This window comes from Dasypus novemcinctus, chromosome 5, assembly GCF_030445035.2.
Source record: "Dasypus novemcinctus isolate mDasNov1 chromosome 5, mDasNov1.1.hap2, whole genome shotgun sequence".
NCBI classification, from domain to species: Eukaryota; Metazoa; Chordata; class Mammalia; order Cingulata; family Dasypodidae; genus Dasypus; species Dasypus novemcinctus.
In genome coordinates this window covers 99,630,905-99,650,902 of record NC_080677.1, presented here as the reverse complement: position 1 = coordinate 99,650,902, position 19,998 = coordinate 99,630,905, and the positions used below count along the sequence as shown (strand labels likewise).

Below are 19,998 nucleotides of genomic sequence, written 5' to 3'. Positions count from 1 at the left end.
CTTTGTGCTCCCATAACTCTGTGTTAACCTCTGTCACAGCACCTATAATATTCTACTATAGTTTGGTCATCCACCATCATTCATTTTTTTTGCCTGTGATGTGCTACACACTATTTATTTGATCCAACTGTCCATTATGTTAGACTGCCACTTCGTCATGGATGAGGACTGCGTTTTTCATCTCTGTAGTCTCAGCCCCTGGACAAGTCTGACTCATGGCAAGAGCTTGCTAAATGCTTATTAGTGAATGGCTACATAAATAAATTCCTCTAGAAGTCACCATAAAATTACATTTTTGAAATTAAGAAATAACTCAGGAATGTCTCCATATTAGAGATGTTGGCTAAAGAAATCCCTGGAACCTCTCTGATCTGAAGGCAAGCTGAGGTTTTCAGTTTTTTGTTTCTCCTCTTTCTAAATATATTTCCTTTGGGCTAGAGAAAATAAATGTGACTTCTTTAATTAGTAACCTCTGAGCAGTTTGAACAATGCAGTCCCTCAGAAATGTGAAAATTACATGTTGACCACACATTCAATGGTGAAATATCTGATGGAGGCAGAAACTATTTTGTATGTTAATAACTTGGTTGCTTTCCTAAAATTATTTCTCACATTTTTCCTTCTCTCTCTTGGTCTTGGCTTGGGCAGTCATTGTAACAGCTACAAAGCTTCTTATATTAGTCCTCCCATTTTCCACTCCCTGATTTGCTCATAGGAAAGCACACTGTTCTGGTCTTTCTTCACTTCCTTCTTCCTTCACAATCTATTCACCAGTTGTGTTAGTCAGCCAAAGAGATGCTGATGCAAAGTACCAGAAATCTGTTGGTTTTTATAAAAGATATTTATTTGGGGAAAAAGTTTAGTTACAAGGCCCTAAAGAGTCCAATTCAAGATTGATATCTCACCCAAAGTCAGTTGTCCGTGTTGAAGCAAGATGGCAAGCATCTCTCCTGGTCTCTCCTTCCTTCTTCCTCTGAAGGCTCCATGGGCCCAGCTTCTGCTGATCTCAGCTGTAGGCTGGCATAGGGTTCAACTCTCAGGGATTCTCAGCTGCTCTGGTCTCTTCACAAGGTCAGCTCTAAACTATCAGGCAAATGGTTCATCTCTTGTCCTGGGTTTCCAGGATCAAAACTGACAAAGTTCTCTCTCTCTTCTTCTGTATCATCTCCTGTGTGTCTTCTTGAGTGAGTGTCCATTTACATAGTCCAAGGTGGTAGAGACTCAACCCTACTGATGTGTTCGAATCAGAGGCCCTCAACTGATTTAAGTAACTAAACTTATAACCTTGGAGTTTAATCAGTCAAAGAATATCATACCCAGAGGAACAGACCAGTTTAAAAACATAATCTCTATCTCTTTTTGGAATTCATAAATAGTATCAAACTGCCACACCAGTCATTTGGTCATTTTAGCAGACTGAAATACTAGGTGATGAGGTGAGGGTGGTGTAGGGATGAAGGAGTTTTTAAAATATACGTAGATATATACTATATATAACTATATATAGTTTTGTCCATATCTCTGTTTTCTATACCTACAGTCCAGTGGCTGAATTTAGACAATTACAGTTTGTTTTAAGTGCTATGATAGAGGTATATAGAAAATGTTAATGGGAATACAGAGAGGAAGGGAGTCACCACACACCTAAGGGCCTCAGAAGGTGTTCTGAGCTGGGATTTAAAGGAGGAGGATTCACAAGACTTTCATGCTACTTTACTGGAATTGTAGTTGGTGCTGGGGTTTAAGATATATCTAGGGGATTTGAATCTCTGGACTGACAATATGATAGCCACGCCCTGAATCTCAACAGACTTCAACTCCTACACTCTGATTTATTGGACTTAACCCACTCAGCTAAAATGGAGTTGAAGAATGTCAACTACCACACCATGGCGCCTAGAGTGCCTACAACTGAAAGCAGGAGGATTGCATCCAGTATCCATGTGGAATCTAAAGCCCTCTCTTGATATAGAAGTGCAGTGGACACAACCAAGCCAAGGTCCACAGAGAAAATGTGGTTGTGGGAAGGGTGGCCATGGTGACTGCTGGGTGTGGGGAATGGGAGGAAGAGATGAGATGTGGAGGCGTTTTCTGGACTTGGAGTTTGTCCTGGGTGGTGCTTCACGGACAATTACGGGACATTGTAGATCCCCCTAGGGCCCACTGGATGGAACGTGGGAGAGTGTGGTCTATGATGTGGACCATTGACCATGAGGTGCAGCAATGCCCAGAGATGTACTTACCAAATGAAATGGATGTATCATGATGATGGGAGAGAGTGTTGCTGTGGGGGGAGTGGGGGGTGGGGGCAGTGGGGTTGAATGGGACTTCATATTTTTTGAATGTAATATTTTTTAAAAAATGAATAAAAAAATAAATAAATAAAGGAGGAGGAAACATTTCACAATTGAAGAAGGGTGGCCAACACAGTCCAGCATGTACAAAGGCACAGGTCTCTGAAAGAACATAACATGTCTGGGAATTGGTGAGTAGAAGAGATGATGATTGGTGAGCCAAGCTGAGGGGGCATTTTGTGAAGGGTTTTATATATCATGGTAAGGACCTAAAACTTGTTCTGTAACCAATGAGGGATACATGAGGGCTTTTCATCTGAGCGGTGACATCAGCACACCTACTCTTCAGGAATATCTCTGATTCCTCTTTCCCTGCTTGTTATATAAACTGGAGTAGTGATGTCTTAACCAGTAGAATGGTTTTATCTACTTTTGGGTGATATTCTTACAAGTGCCTTCTTTTTTTTTTAATAAGAGAAAGGACAACTGAATGTACTGTTGAATAATCTGCTGAACTGGCAGCATATAACACGTGGTGAAATTTGCCTTCATGCTGCTGGGAAATTCCATCCACATGTTACCCAGAAACAAGAAAAGACTGAGTTTTGCCAAGTTTCTCTTACAAACTGTGAAATTGTTATGACACTACTGATTTTTTTTTAATTAACTTTTTTATTTTTAAAGAAGTTTTACGTAACATTTACATAAATGTTAAATAAAAAATACAGGGGATTCCCATATGCCCCACTCCCTATCCTTCCCACACTTTCCCACATTAACAACGTCCCTCATTACTGTGGTACATTTGTTAAAATTGGTGAACACATATTGAAGCATTGCTACTACCATGAACTACAGTTTACATTATACATTCTGTCCTGTACAATTTTGTAGGTTATGACAAAATATACAATTGTCTATATCTGTCTGCAGTGTCATGCAGGACAACTCCAATGTCCCAAAAGATGCCCCTTATTACAATTATTCTTCCCTCTCCTTCCCCTCAGAACCTCTGGTGACACCTGCCTTTATATTAATAATAAGAGGTTTTCCGTTGCTCGAATAGTAATAAGTCTACTTTAGTCCATTGTTCATTCCCCAAACTTGAGGATTTTGGGATGGTAATGCCCACTCTACCTCTAAGTGAGAGGGAGCTTAGATCCCATGGGGCAGATGGATGGAACTATCTTGCTAGCATTTGCGGACACTCTGTTCCTTGGGATGGAACATCATCCTTTCCTTTACGTTGTTCTGGGTCAGTCCAATTAACTGGAGAGTAGGTGTTGCAATACTGCTGAAATTCAGGGCTCAACTGGCACATTGTTGGACCACAAATATAAGTCTCTGGGACATATATTTATCAAGTATAGTGCTAATTATAGTTTCAAATAAAAGGGACAGAAGAGCCAGGTTGTACAGAACCTATACATGAGTCTAACTCTGTTACACTGGGGAGCATAAATTCTAAAGTAAGGCCCACTGACAGGGTGCTGAATTCCTGAGCTGTTTATCCTGCTTATAGTTTCTGAATGTCTTTAGAATCCTCAGGAGCCCTGCTATCTGAGGCATTGTTTACTGTGGCAGTCAATGAGATCCTGCTGAGACTTGGATAAGCGTAACCTCTGGAATGACCTTGTACCTCACTTTGAAATCTGTTAGCAATAAAAACTCATTTGTATTTACCACTACCCCCTTTTGGTCAAGGTCTTTTTTCAGATGCATCACTAGTTAGTGCTTGGTAGTAATCCCTCGGTGCCAGGGAGGCTCATCTGGAGATCATGTCCTGTGCCAGGGGGAAGGTAGTGCATTTACGTTGAGTTTGGCTTAGAGAGAGGTCATATTAGAGCAACAAGGAGGCTTTCAGGAGGTAACTCTTAGGCAGTATATAATACTAGGCTAAGTTCAATTTCAGAAGAAAAGGTTCATAAGTACAGTCATACATATCAAGGACCTGGCATAATGGTCTGTCTTCCTTCCCTAGACACTATCTTTGCATTTGGTGGATTCTTGCTGTCCTATTAGATTATGTAGCAGAACTCCCCAGGATGGGAATTCAATATTCTTTTGGTTATTATATGGGATCTCCATCCACCAAGACAATGCCCCATGAACACTCGAAGATTTTCATATGCCTTAGAGGCATGTCCCAGATGAACCCCCTCCGATGCATCCCCCCATCACTGACATCCTGTACCAATGATCCTCCCCTGCCACTGTTGTGACCCTTCTGTGATCCAAAACCTCTCCAAAAATGAAGCCAACAAAATAACCAAATAAAATTAATAAGAAAATGAAATAATTTAAAAAATAACCAATAAAATACAAACATTTTAAAAAGAAATTTGAAATAATAAAAATTTTTTTGGACAGAGTCTCTTTCATCACTGCAAGTTCTGTTTTCTTTTATGTACAGTGATATTTTCTTCCATATATTCCCCCAGTTCTCACTTTTTTCATTTTATCTTCAAAGAAACCTCAGGATACAGAAAAGTCACATAGAGAATATAGGAGACTCCAATATATCCAACGCCCTCCCCCTTTTCACCTCTTGCCCATTCGTACCATTTTACATGTGGATCGTACATTTGTTGGAATTTATATACAAATAATGAAGCATTGTTGTTAACCATGGCCAATGATTTACATTATGGTTTACATTTTGTACCGTACATTTTTATAGGTTTTGACAGAATTTGAAGTGGCCTCCATCCATTATTGCAAGATCATACTGAACAATTCTGTTGCCCTCTAAATGTCCTACATTCCATCTATTCTATTCTTCCCTTTCCCCCCCCACTTGGAACCTATAGTAAATCACTAAGTTAATTTTTGAAGGGTAAGATTCATAGTTACTTGCAATAATATTGAGGGCTTGACATATAGGTCTGTTTTCTTTTATTAGGCACTGCCTATGTACTCAAGGGATTCTTGTTCCTCTAATTGAGAACATAGCAGGATTCCCCATGATGAGAGTTTGTTATTGTCTTGTTTATTGTGTGGGTCTCCACCCACTGATATAATATATTATGACAAGATGAACACTTACATATTCTAAAGGAGCCTGCCCAGGTGTGCCCTGTACCACATACCACTCCCCACATCCAACACCCTACACCAGGAACCCTCCCCTGCCATTTTGCCAAAAGAACATTGCCGACATTGTAGTTTTAACCACAAACTTAAAAATCCCGAGTTCACCTGCTTCTTCCCATAATCTTGCCCCCATTTCCATGGATAGTCCAACCCAACCCCCCACCGAACTTCCCCTCACAGACCATCAGTGCCAAACCCAATCACATACTGCACCACTGTCATGCTCATCTGTTGCATAGCTACACCCTTCCATCTTATCATAGATTTTGCCCATATGGGCATTGGCTCACCACCCTTTACTCCCTTTCTTTCTCCTGTAAACTTTTGTTCCAGACTCTAGCTCTGTGAGTCTGCTCAATTTGTTAAATTCATATCAGTGAAATCATGTACTATTTGCCCTTCAGTGCCTGGCTTACTGCACTCAACATTAGGTCTTCAAGGTTCATCCATGTTATCCCATGTGTTAATACTGCATTCCTTCTTACAGCTGAGTATTATTCCATTGTATGTGTATACCACAGTTTGCTTGTCCATTCCTCTGTTGTTGGACATTTGGGTTGATGCCAACTTTTTGCAATAGCGAGCAATGCCTCTGTGAACATTGGTGTGCATCTATCTTTTAATGTCACTCCTTTCAATTCTTCTGGGTATATCAGTGGGATTGCTGGATTATATGGCAGCTCTATATTTAGCTTCTTGGGGAACTGCCAAACTGTCCTTCACAAAGGCTACATCATTCTACATTCCCACCAGCAGTGGATAAGTGTTCCCTTTCCTGCATGTCCTCTCTAACACTTGGAGTCCTCTGTTTTTTAATAGCTACCAGTCTAATAGATGTAAGATGATATCTCATTGTAGTTTTGATTTACATTTCCCTAATAGCTAATGATGTGGAGCATCTTTTCATGTGCTTTTTAATGATGCTACTGATTTTGATTTGAGCCTGAGGGAAAATTTCATTTATCTCTTATTACTTCTTATTGTAGGGATTTTCCAGAGCTTTGAATGGACTTGTAAAATTGGGTCTTATAAACAGAGATGCATTTCCTGCCCTCCAACGTGAGTCTAACCCTCTCACCTGGGTAAGTGACCCCAGAATTATGTGTTGTCCGCTGCTCTTCAGAAGTGCCTTCTGAAATTTGTAGATTTGAATTCCTCTTTGGAACATTCTGTAGCTTATGTATAGGGTCAAAGTCTCCTTTCCCTTCACAACTTTTTTTTTTTTTTTTAAATCTGGTTGTGTCATCATCTTTTAGGTGCATCACTTTGCTGTGCAGGGGCCTGTGCCTCTCCTTGCAGGTCTGGGACGCCTCTTTTCTTTTTTTTTTACCAGGAGGTCTCAAGGAACGAACCAGGTCCTCCATATGGTAAATGGGAGCTCAATTGCTTGAGCCACAGCTGCTTCCTCCCTTCACTAGTATGGGAAGATGAAGAGGAAACTAGGCCTATTTCCTGCAGCAACTTTTACTATTTGTTTGATCTTTTAGTCCTGGGGATAGAAGTCTTTGCTGTCTGCTTTGAGCTCTGGGCTGTGTCAGTTGTCCAAGTGGTGACCCAGTGATAGGAGTTAAGCTTGGGCCTCCTGAAACTGATAATCAAGGAGAGATCTGGTGGTTTTGCAGAAAATGGGTTCCCCCTGCCTAAATCCAATCAGTTTTCTCATTTGGCGATTTGTAACCATGAGAAATTTGAATTTTCCATTATAAGTAATGAGTTTATGCCCAATATCTGTTATACTAAATATGCTAATGTCCATATCTGTATTATATCCAAATCTTAGAGTGTTAGAATTGGAAGGGGCATTGGAGGCCGGGAATTGAATGTAATGTAGAATTTTCACTACCTGGCTAGTAATCAACATGTTTCTAGTTGGTCTTTCAAATTAAACTGATGCACCCTATATTCCAATAGAAATGCCAGAAATAGATCACAAGGAGAAAAGGATAGATATTGCTAATCCCCATTAAGTTGCAAAAGAAACATTAGAATTCTTGCTAGCAAATTGCTTTTAAATTCAATTTTCTGTGTATTTCCAATCCATGTGTTCCTATTCATAAATTTAGTTGTTGGATTGGAGTGAATAAATATTCACAGGGTGAATCTGGGGTTGAGGTTGTTTGACTGGGTAGGATGGGGCAGGCATTCTTGGGAGTGGTCCCAGGATCTTTGTAGCTACAATCTAAAGCAGGGGTTCTTAAACAGGGGTCCATGAGCTTGCATTGAAACAACATTGCCTTGTTGCTTCAATAATAATATAAAATGTACATTGAAGCACATTCTTGTGGGGATGTGTTGGTGGGGATGTGATATTATTATTATTAAATAATACACAGTATAGTGTGGACTTTTTTTTTATTATCCTCATTCACATCCACTGGTTTTGTGTCAAGTGCACTTTGGTTTTTTTTTTTTTTTTTATAAAAACAATTTGTTTTTATTATTATTTTTTTAATTAAAGTTAATAGATCACAAGGAATGTTACATTGAAAAAACATAAAAAAACAAAAAACATAAGAGGTTCCTATATAACCCATTCCCCAGCCCCCACCACTAGTGTGGACTCAGGAAGGGTTCATGGTTTTCAGCTGACTGGCAAAGGAGTCCATGGAACAAAAAAGGTTAAGAACCCCTGCTCTAGAATAAGGGTCAGCAAATTTTATTTTGCAAAGGACCGGATTGTAAATATTTTAGATTTCATGGACCACACAGGCTTGGTCACAACTGCTTAGCTCTGCCTTGTAAAACAAAAGCAACCATAGACAATACATAAATGAATGAGCATGACTGTGTTTCAGTAAAAGTTTATTAGTAAAAACAGGAGGTGGGCTGGATTTGGCCTGTGGACCCTTGGTCTAGAACATAACTTTTCCCATAAGAGCCTGGAAAGAGTCTTGTTTGAAAAATAGAAAAACTCTGACCAATGTTTAAGTGTTCATCCTTTGAGATTTTATTATCTACAAGGGCATTCTCATCTCTTGAACTTGCAAAAGAGCTCTGGTTGCTATTAGCAACCACAGCTGTAAGGTCCTTCCATTTTATCCTGCCCAAAACTGACTATTGGAGGGTGTGGAGAATAGATGAGAAAATTGATGGAGATGATATATAAGGGGAGAAATGTGCTGGCAAATATGGAAATGTACTGGTAAATATGATACCATTCTGTTTAGTATTGAGTTGCTGTTATTACCCATTTTTATTTTATCCCATCTTCTGTAATACCATTCTTCTATTGGTATGTGTGTGTGTGTGCACATCTGTGCATGCACCTGTGTATATGTGTGTTATAGTTTTCTATTTCTAATTTGAAAATTTTGAGATGCATTTGCAATCCAATGCCTGAATAGGATAATTTCTCAATTTATTTTTTCAGGAATTTAGAATTTTCATTTTTATTTTTCTAACCAGAAAGAACTCCTTTGTGACCTGGTTGGGATTTCTCCCTCCTCCAGGCGTGATGAGCTTAAGGAAGCTGTCTCCAAGAAACTAGGAGGAGACAATACCCAGCTGGAGGCTGCTGAATGGTAGGCACCCACAATTCAACTTGAAGCAAAATACATCGGATCCTTGTTTATGTAGTCCTTTCTACCCAAGAAAAGGTCAAGAACCACACATTATATTTGCCTTTGAGTTTGCTGCTCTTATGTTAGCCTGTTTTAAAGACATTCTTGTACCTTATTTATTTAGGGATAGAAATATTTAAGAGAGGATTTCAGTGGTAATTATAATTTGGGATATAAATATTTTGAAACACTTTACCACTCAGTCCCCAAGAAGCACAAGGTATTCTTTCTTTCCTGTAGGAGACTCTCCAAGTCTTCCCCAACTACATTAAAACATTCATTCATATGACATAGTAAAATTTATTAGCAAGGCAAGGTTGTAGAGCACTGTGCTGTTACCCTCAATGTGAGCCAACTAACCTATAAATTATCTCACAAAAATTTACAACAACACTGACTTAACAATGCTTCGGCTCTACTCTGGCAGCACTGCCTGGGAAAGCTCTGGGATGATTCTTACTGTTAAAATACTATTATTGTTTGTCCGAGCCGGCGGGGGCTGAGTCGAGGGGCCTGTGGGAAAGAAGTGGGGGCAGGGAACAAGAAAGAATGGAGGCAAGACAGGATTCTGATCAAGCCTCTTTTATTGGGGATAGGGCATCAGAATTTATACTGAGGGAAGGGAGTGTGTCCATAGGTGATAGGCTGGTCTTGCGGGTGGCAGGTGTCCAAGGAGGGGATTGGCTGAAAGTTCGTGCCGGGTCTGCAGAGTTTCGCGCCTTGCGCACACGTGCTGCTGTGGTTGCCAAAGTTGTGGCGGGAAGAGGAGAACAAAGAAACGAAGAAGAAGAAGAAGGAAGTGGTGGGGCAGGGCTGTAGTAGTTGCGAAATCCGCCATGTTGTAGGAGGCTGCAAATAGGTTTCACAGCGGGTGGCTCCCCACAATTGTTGATTTGCATTTGAGGAGAATCGTATACCTGGATTGTAATCTTGTGATTCTGCCCTTTCAAGACAAAATCTAAGGAGTTCCCTTCTGCTTCCCAAGTGAGAACACAGATAGGACTTGAACTAATGCAGCCCTCTGTTGTGCTTCTCAGGTTGGGATTACTTGGGGATGAGCAAGTCCCTCGAGCAGAGTCCATTGTGGATGCACTTTCCAAGCATTTGGCCACGAAACTTTCATATGGTAGGCCACGGGGTATTAGCTAAACGTCCCTGAAGACGAATTATAAGATGCAGTCAGTGCAGCCAGATAATTAGATTGGACAGTTGGAGCCAAGTGGTAGGAGTGGGGAGGTATGATATGAGGGAAAGCTCTCTTGGGTTATTTTTCTGGAAGGAAGAACAAGTGAACTGATAAATAGGAATGAGCTTGGTTAATATGGGAAGGGAGAAACAACAACAACATTGGATTTACTTTAAATTTTTAGTGCATCAGGAAATGCTGAAGAAGTGTTTTAGGTGGCGAAAGTGTATGGCCTCCCTGGCAGTGTCCTTGTGTCTGTAACCAGGCTGTAATGATAGTTCCCTGGACAGAGAAGAATGTGACCAGTGTTATAATTTCCTTGAGGTTTTCCATTACCTTGGGTTAGGAAGCATTATAGATAATTGTCAAGGGACCATATCTAATGGGAAGGGAGACTTGTGGGAGCAAAGGGCAGGAAGGGGAGATGAGAAATAATATTTGAATTGTAATGATAGTGGCATTTAAAAATATCTTTTTACCACTTTAAGGCTCTGGAGAGAGAGATATGATTGTGATGAGAAACACTTTTGGAATCAGACATCCTTCTGGACATTTAGAAAATAAAACTGTTGATCTCGTGGTTTATGGTGATGTCAATGGCTTTTCAGCCATGGCTAAAACAGTGGGTTTACCCACAGCCATGGCAGCGAAGATGTTGCTTGATGGTAAGTTCGAATCATTCGAGGGCTGCATCTGTCTCCATATCACCTCCCAGGCATTCAGGGCCTGCGCATCATATAATTACTCTTGAGATTAGTATTGAATTCACTGAAAGTGTTGAGCCATCTCAGAAGATCCAAGTGCTGGCTGACTGAGAGATCCACTTGTGGGCTTTGGAGTTAGAGCTGATTTGGTCCCAGCCAAATCACCAGCTGGCTGAGTGATGGGAAACAAATTGCTCAGCATCTCTGATCCAGAATTTCCTCATCTTTTAAAGCGGGACTTGCTATTCCTAATTCATTGGATTGTTTTGAAGCTTAGTGAAATCACACATAAAGTTCCTACCACATACCACACACCCCCCCCCCCGGGAATGTTAATTCCATTCCTCTTGTTCATTAAGTTTTGCTATTGTAGGGGTGCTTACAACACTGAAATAAGAAAACTTATTCACTGCTGGGTTCTCAAGGTCACCAACCATGTTTTATTAATATTCAGGATCTCAGGATATTGTCAATACTCAATAAATATTTTGCACTAAATGAGTGCAAATTTCAATTCTCCATTTTCTCTTTAAAATCACATATACATTCACTAAGTATTACCTCTGAATACCCCATTTAGCCCTTGTGAAAGCATGAGGGAAATAGAAAACATCAAAGCATACAGATGTGAAATATTGAAAAAACATACCTGTAATAGAATCAGCTGATACATGTCAAATTAAATCACCTACTCAGTTATTGAGGAAACAGAATAAAAAAAATGGTCCTCATGGCCTCTGCTATTTTTAAAATGCCTAGGCCTGTAACTCATTGACTTTGAGTTTACTGCTGCTATGATACCTTCTATCTGGAGACTTCTGCTGTGGAAATTAAATTTTTTTTTAGTTTTTTTTTTAAATGTTTATTTTGTTTGTGCTATTGATCTTTTTTTTTAAAGATTTATTTTTAAATCCCCCTACTCCCAACTCATTGTCTGCTCTCTGTGTCCATTCACTGTGTATTCTTCTTTGTTCTCTTGCATTCTTGTCAGTGGCACCAGAAATCTGTGTCTCCTTTTTTTATTGCATCATCTAGCTATGTCAGCTCTCAGTGTGTGTGGCGCCACTCCTGGGCAGGCTGCACTTTTTCCCCACAGGGTGGCTTTCTTTGCAGGGCGCACTCTTTGCACATGGGGCTCCCTACACAGACACCCCTGCATGGCATGGCATTCCTTGCACGCATCAGCACTGTGCATGGGCCAGCTCACCACATAGGTCAGGAGGCCCTGGGTTTGAATATACTTTTGGTTTGGTTGATCCTCTAGTTTGTTTTACAGTCTTTTTAAAATTTTTTTTTAATTAGAGAAGTTGTAGGTTCACAGAAAAATCAGGTAGAAAATAGTGTTCTCATATCCCTCCTCCTCTTATTAACATTTTATATTAGTGTAAATTTTGTCACAATTGATGGAAGAATATTTTAACTGTACTATTAACTATAGTCCATAGTTTATATTAAGGTATATTTTCCCCCTATTATTAACACCCTGCATTAGTGGGGTATATTTGTTATTAGAATAAAAATTTACAAATGAAACCAGATACACAACACAGTGAACTATTAACTATAGTTAATAGTTAATAATACAATTATAAAAATATTCCTTCATGAATTACAAAAGTTGAAAATTACTTTTAAACACCACCTTTAAAATGGTAATTACAAATTTATTTTCTTCCAGGTGAAATTCAAGCCAAAGGCCTAATGGGGCCCTTTTCAAAGGAGATCTATGGACCAATATTGGAGCGAATTAAAGCAGAAGGCATTATGTATACTACCCAGAGCACGATCAAACCATGATTGGGAATTACATTTTATCTTTCCAGACAACACAACTTTGACCTTTGTGTGACAAACTTTTATGCTAATGCGCTGTTTTAAAGTTTAAAGCATGATATATTTTGATTAAGTCAATGCAGTGGTGTTTTTGATATACAGATTGCTATTTTACTATGAAAATATTTGAAACAGGAGATGCTAGTAATTACCAGAGAACTTTAATAATTCTAAATTGTTTTTTTCATGTGTATATAAAAGTGGTAATGATTGTGCTATTTGTTAATTTATTGTGCCACCTTTTTCTTATAAGAATATATTTTCCTATAATTAGCTGGTGAAGTTTTACCTTTATATTCAGAAAAAAATTCCTCATGCAGCTGTATTTTTGTATTTTTCAAGATGAATCCTTTAGATACTCTTAGATTACCTGTCTACAAACCTTTGCAATCATGTTATTTTGTGGCTTTTTTATAAAGTTAAAATTTATTTAGTAAATGTAATTCCTTGTAGTTTTCCCTTGTAAGATAGGGAACAGGTAAGATTGAATTCTAAATCACATGATCATCCTCAATGCATGCAGAAGAAGCATTGGACAGAATTCAACATTCCTTCATGATAAGAACACTGAACAAATAGGAATAGAAAAGTACTTTCTCAGCCTGAGAAATGGCCTCTACTATAAACCCATAGTTGCTGTCAGACTTAATGGTGAAACTGAATGCTTTCACTTAAGATCATGAACTAATCAAGGATGCTCACTTTCACCACTTCTATTTAACTTGTATTGAAGGCTCTAGCCAGGATGATTAGATATGAAAGTGAAAAAAAAAAAAGGCATCCATATCAGAAAGAAAGAAGGAAGGCTGTCTTTCTTTGCATCTTTACATTAAGACATCATCTTTAATGTAGAAAATTCTAAGAAACTCACTTAAAGACATTAAACCAGTAAATGAATTCAGCAATGCAATGAATTCAAAATACAAGATCAATACACAAGAATCAGTTTTATTTCTGTACAGTGCAATGGTTGAACTGAAAATGATTTTAAAAAATTATATTTGCAGTGGCATAAACAAGAATAAAATGGTAATAGGATTGAGAGTCCAGAAATAACCCTCACATTCATGGTCAATTGATTTTCAAAGAGTACAAAGCAATTCAGTGGGGGGAAAATTAGTCTTATGGTACTGGAACAAGTTGGTATCCCCATGCAAAAGAATGAAATTGGACCCTTACCTCATACCATATACAGAGTTAACTCCAAATATATTAAAGACATAAATGTAAGAAATAAAACTACAAAAACTACAAAGTCATAAATCTTAGTGACCTTAAATTAGGCAGTGAGTTTTTATATGTAACACCAAAATCACAAGCAAAAACAGAAAATATAAATTGGACTATATAAAATTTAAAAACTTTTCTGCTATATATGACACCATCAAGAAAGTGAAAAGACAACTCAGTAGGAGAAAATTTTTGGAAATTATATATCTGATAAGGGACTTGTAGCTAGAATATATAAAGAAGTCTTATATCTCAGTAAAATACATAATAACCCAATGAAAAAAATGGACAAATGCTCTGAAAAGACATTTATTCACAGAAGATACATAAATGGCCAAAAAGCACATGAAAAAATGCTTGGCATCATTAATCATCAGGGAAATGGAAATCCAATCATGAGATACCATATTCTTTAGGATGCTTATACTCAAAAAGATAGATATTAGTGTTTTGGTGAGAATTCTCGGGAAATTAGAATGCTCATACACTGCTGGTGAGAATGTAAAATGGGGCAACCACTTTAGAAAATAGCCTGGCAGTTCCTCAAAGACCTAAACATAGAGGTACCGTATGATCCAGCCATTTCACTCCTAGGTGAAGCAGCAAAAGCATGTGTCCATGCAAAAACCTGTATACAAATGTTCATAGCATTATTAATAATGAAAAAGTTAGGGAAAATTAAAAAAGAAAATGGAGTAATGTTGTATATCTACAATGGAATGTTATTTGGTCATAAAAAGAATCCCTGATGCATGTGACAGCATGGATGAACCTTATACATTATGCTAAGTAAAAGAAGCCAGTCACAAAGGACCACATATTGTATGATTTTATTTATGTGACATGCCCAAAATAGGCAAATCTATAGAGACAGAGTGTAGATTGGTGGTTGGTTGTTTAGGGTGTGGAGTGCTGTGGGGAGATGGGGAGTGTCTGCTGATAGGCATGGGTTTCTTTTTGGGGTGATTGAAAATGCTCTAAAGTTGACTATGGTAATGGTAGCACAACTCTGAATATACTAAAACCAATGAATTGTGCACTTAAAATGTGTGAATTATGTCAATAAGTTATTATGAAAATAGATTAAATACAAATACATTTTTTTTTGCTCCTTGGGCAAAAATCTCTTCCTTTAGAGACATAATCTAAGCACTTATTTGACTTTCATGCAATATGCTCATATCCTGTGTATTAGTCAGCCAAAGGGGTGCTGATGCAAAATCTGTTGGCTTTTATAAAGTGTATTTATGTGGGGTAGATGCTTACAGTTACCAGGCCATAGAGCATAAGTTACTTCCTTCACCAAAGCCTGTTGCCACGTGTTTAGATGGCTGCCGACATCTGCAAAAGGTTCAGGCTTTCTGGGTTCTTCTCTTCCTGGGGCTTGTTTCTCTCAAGGCTCAGCTGTTCTCCTCTGTGTACTTACTTTCTGGGCTCCAGCTCAAAACTTCCACCTCCCTTCTCTGTGATACAGTTTCTTTGTGAAACTTTGTGAAACCAAGGGGGTGGGGATTCAATGACCTACTGTTGTGACCCAATCAAAGCCTTAATCATAATCAAGTTAAAGTGAAACTTCAGTCCAGTGTCTCTTTTGGAATTCATAAACATTATCAAACTGCTACATTTTGATAGATGAAAATAATTTTTCCCATGAAATAAGCAGGAATTGTAAGCAGGATATACAACAGGTGAGAAAACATCTCCAGTGAAGTTTGAAAAGTATTAAAATTGATTAAGGTCTGGTTCTAATGGTCAGTTTACATCTGGAGATCAAATACAAAGTTTCTAGTGTTTTCTAGTTTTTTGTTGGTTGAAAGTATGTACCACACCACTAGATAAATTCATAAACCCTGGGAATCTAGCTCCCAGTCCAAGAGCCTGTTGAAGCTGAACTGATATTTCTCTCGTCTTTGCCTGATTAAAGATGATTCTGGGCTGTTGCCAGGCACAAGTAAAGCAGCAGCCCAGCACTTGGCTCCAATAATTTGCATTCATTTTTTGGAAACAGGTTCTTAAAGAAGCTGTCACAGGGTGAAAAGAACAAGCCCCATCACTTAATGAGGAACCTGATAACCCCAATTAAAAAACACATACTTGGCTCATTATTCTTTTAGTTAAAAGAGATTATTCTTAAGTTGAGAGAAATATTTTAAAGGAGGTAGAAGTCAAATGAGGATTGGTAGAAGAAAGAAATTGGAATTGGAGCTGTAAAACATGGAGAAGATCAAGAGAAAAAATGAGGAATGGCAACTCACAGGGAGTGAAATTGTAAAATACTTCAATGATGTTAAATTTTTTTTAAAAATTTGACCTGTCAAAGGTCCAATTTAGTGACTGGACTATGACCTTTCAGATTTAACATTGACTGAGCATGTGCAAATGGCCCAATATGGAAGAAGCTAAATGAAGATGACATTCCTTTGTAGCTTCTTATTCATCTGTCCATATGTTAGAAGTTAATGTTCTTCAGACTTCTCTCCTGGTCTCCACTTTCTTTATATATGTTTTCTCTGGGTACATGCATCCTACTCCATAACTTCAGTTATTGCCTTTATCTCTAATGAAACCAAAACTTTCTCAACTGAGCTTCAGACTATGTATCTAAGTTAGTACTGGACATCTCTGTCCAGATATCTTATTAAGATATCTGTTTAAGATACCTGTTTTAAGATATTACCAGATATCTTAACTCATCATGGGTTTAAGAATTTATAGTATAAGCCAGTGCTTTTCAATGGGACCAGAGAATACATTTTCCTCCAAACCAGTTCCTCTGTCTCATTGTCCATCTTGGAAAATGGCAACCACTATCCTAGTTGCTCTGAATGGAATCCTGGATGCCTTCTTTTCTCTCACTCCCACAGTCAACAAAATCAGGACTTCCTCCTCTTCTTAAATCCCTTGACACCATCTATGTATGTCTCCCCATGTGCAACTAGCCTTGTTTGGGACAGTATCTTTTATGTGGATCACTGCAATAGCCTCTTACCTGGCCTCTCTGACTCCTGATTGGCTCTACTGATGTCCACTCCCCTCAGAGCGAACACATTCTTCTTTTAAAAGGAAAAACGTGGTTATGTTATTCCCCTGCTTAAAACCCTTCAGATGACTCCCCATTTCTTCCAGGAAAATTCAGACTCATTCTGGCCTCTAGTGCTCTGCATAAATGTCACCCTGTGTATCTTTTCAGTCTCACTTCATGCCTACCTTGCAAAATATTTTAGTTATCAAAATTTCTGTTGCTTTCTTGAACAGGCTTGTATTTTCTTGCCTTTGGGGTATTTTCTGATGGTGTTTCTTTTACCTGAGACATTATCAAACCCTTTACCGGGTTATCTCCTTGTCCTCCCTTTAGGTTGCCACTTTAAAGTCACTTCCTCTGAGGAGTCTCCAGTCTGGGTTAGCTATTTCTAGAGGACCCTGTATAATTTCTTTTTTTCATAACACAAATGACTATGTGATCTAATTGAGTAGGGGCTTTTGAAAATATGTGTGTGTGGATTTTTAGTTGTAAAGACTGGGGGTAGGAGACTACTGGCGTCTGGTGTGTGAAAGCCAGGGATAATAGGTCTTCATCTAGGAAAACTGCACAAGTTTATACCCACATCCTCTTGACCTCACCATCTTAGTTTGCTAGGCTGCTATGACAAATACCACACAATGGGTTGGTTTAAGCATCAGGAATTTTTGGTTCATGGTTTCAAAGGCCAGAAGTCCAAAATCAAGGAATTGGCAAGACATGTTTTCTTCTGAAGTCTAGTATTCTGGTGCCGGCTTGCCAAAATCCTTGGGTTCTGTGGCTTGCATAGTGCTTCCTGTCAGAGGGAAACTCTCACTTTTTTGTCTGCTCTTCAGTTTCTGCTGCCTTCCCACTTCCTGTGACCAAATCTGAATTTCCTCTATTGATTCAGGCATCCACTAATAAGGATTAAGGCCTGCCCTCCTTCAGTTTGGCCAAAGAGGGCCAAACTGATGATCTTATTCATAAGTAATTTAACTGGTAATACATCTTCAAAGGGCTCTATTTGCAAATGAGTTAATATCCACAGGAATGCAGATGAAAATTAGGAATATGTCTTTTTGTTGGGGTACATAATTCAGTCTAGCACACCATCATAGTGCTTACCTCCTGGATCCCAAATGCCAGCATATCTTTGCCTGAGGGTTTTGTCTGGCAGTGAGAGCTTTCTTTGCCCATGATCACAACAGCCCAGAAATTCCAGGGAATGTGAGTCCCACACTCCTCTCCCTACCCCCAGCCAACCAATGACTGATGGGAGCTGGTGTATACTAGCCTAGGCTCCCTAGATAGTTGGATGGGATAACTTGGAGGCACATGTGTCATACTGGTTCTCGGAGTTCCCTACTGGGATTGTGTTCTAGTGAATCACCTGAGTATCTTGCTGGATAATGTATTCTTTATCAGCTGTCTTCTCTGAATCTTTCTCTGTTTATTACATATGTTTTCTGGGATTACCTACCAAATAAACTATTTGCACTTAAATCCTTGACTTATGGTCTGTTTCTATGGGAAACCAAACTAAAATTCTAATGTATCTTTAACACCTACCACAGTGCCTGGCACATAGTAGAAATTTATAATATAATATGATATGATATTGTTACTGGATTTTATCTAGGTTCTTGGTTATGCTGGAGAAATTAATTTCAAGAGCACGCCAGGTGTGTTAGGCCAGTAATTTATTCAGGTAGGAAGGGAAGAAAAATGGGAAAAAACAGATATGGGGTCCCAGGTAGAGAGGAAGGGGTGAAAAAGGATAAAGAGGGGTGATTTACAAGCTGCAATTCCTCATTATAGATTATAAATGCCCATGTTTACTTGCGTGGCCATGTGGCAGAAGAAAAGTGGCAAGAGCGGCACACAGAGGGCAGGAACAGGTCCAGAGGCAAGAGCAGGGCTAGAGCTCAGGCCTTCCGGTCTGCTTTATAAACTATTAATTATTCCACCCTTTCCTAATGGCAGGGAAGGGGTTTCAGCTGTTTGCTGTTTTGACTGATCACCCTGCCCAACATTCCCCAGTGAGGACCCAACAATAAAGTCCTTGGGGAATATCCGGGGCTTTTCTTGCTCCCAGAAGAAGTCTTTGTTCTGGATGGCAGAATCCTGGGGGTGGGGGTCTTTCAGCAGCCATCTTGGGGGCTACTGATGTCCATGTGGACTTTATGTCAGTTCCAGATCTGTTAATTAATTCCCTATCTTACTAGCCTGCTTCAATATAATAGGATAAGATATAGAATATAACACAATATTACATTGTGTTATATATATAACATATGTAAATGTATGTGCTTATATATTCTACTGTAAATATGGTCAATTACAAAATAGTATTGACACATTTAAAAGCCACAGTGGTGCACTCCACTGGTCATAAACCCCAACAGGCCCACCCCAAGACATATACTCGTCAAATTATCCAATGCTCAACACAAAGAGAAAATCCTAAAAGCAGCAAGAGAAAAGAAAACCATCACATACAAGGGAAGCTCCATAAGATTAAGTGCTGATTTCTCTTCTGAAACCATGGAGGCAAGGAGGCAGTGGTATGATATAGTCAAGATACTAAAGGAAAAAAATTTCCAACCAAGAATACTCTATCCAGCTAACTAGCATTCAAACATGATGGAGAGTTCAAAATATTTGCAGACAAACAGAAACTGAAAGAGTATACCAACAAGAAACCTCCCCTTCAAGAAATTCTAAAGGGAGTTCTGCAGGAAGAAAGGAAAAAACAGGAAAGGCAGAGTTGGAGGAGAGTATAAGACCAACAACAACAACAAAAAAGACAAAAAAAAATATATACAAACAAAATATGACAAACACAAATCCAATCAAAATATGGCTAACACAAATAATTCCTTGATAGTAATAACACTGAATGTCAACGGATTAAACTCACCTATCAAAAGATTCAGACTGGGACATTGGATAAGGAAATATGACCCATCCGTATGCTGTCTACAAGAGACACATCTTAGACCCAGAGACGCATGGAGATTGAAAGTGAATGGCTGGAAAACAATCATACAAGCTAACAATAACCAAAAAAAGGCAGGAGTAGCTATATTAATATCAG

The 19,998-nt window shown here is 38.8% G+C and overlaps 1 protein-coding gene across 4 annotated transcripts in view; it reads left to right on the top strand.

Annotated features, from left to right (window-relative positions):
* AASS (aminoadipate-semialdehyde synthase) overlaps positions 1 to 18,404 on the top strand; it is an 86,938-nt gene extending 68,534 nt beyond the window's left edge. For all 4 annotated transcript variants that reach the window (XM_004483094.5, XM_058297300.2, XM_071215251.1 and 1 more), the window contains 5 exons: positions 6,374 to 6,469; positions 8,793 to 8,908; positions 9,985 to 10,073; positions 10,622 to 10,798; positions 12,516 to 18,404. In XM_004483094.5, coding sequence (XP_004483151.1) covers positions 6,374 to 6,469; positions 8,793 to 8,908; positions 9,985 to 10,073; positions 10,622 to 10,798; positions 12,516 to 12,634 — 597 coding nt within the window. In that variant the 3' untranslated portion in view covers positions 12,635 to 18,404. The remainder of the gene's footprint in view (positions 1 to 6,373; positions 6,470 to 8,792; positions 8,909 to 9,984; positions 10,074 to 10,621; positions 10,799 to 12,515) is intronic.
* The last annotated feature ends 1,594 nt before the right edge of the window (positions 18,405 to 19,998 follow it).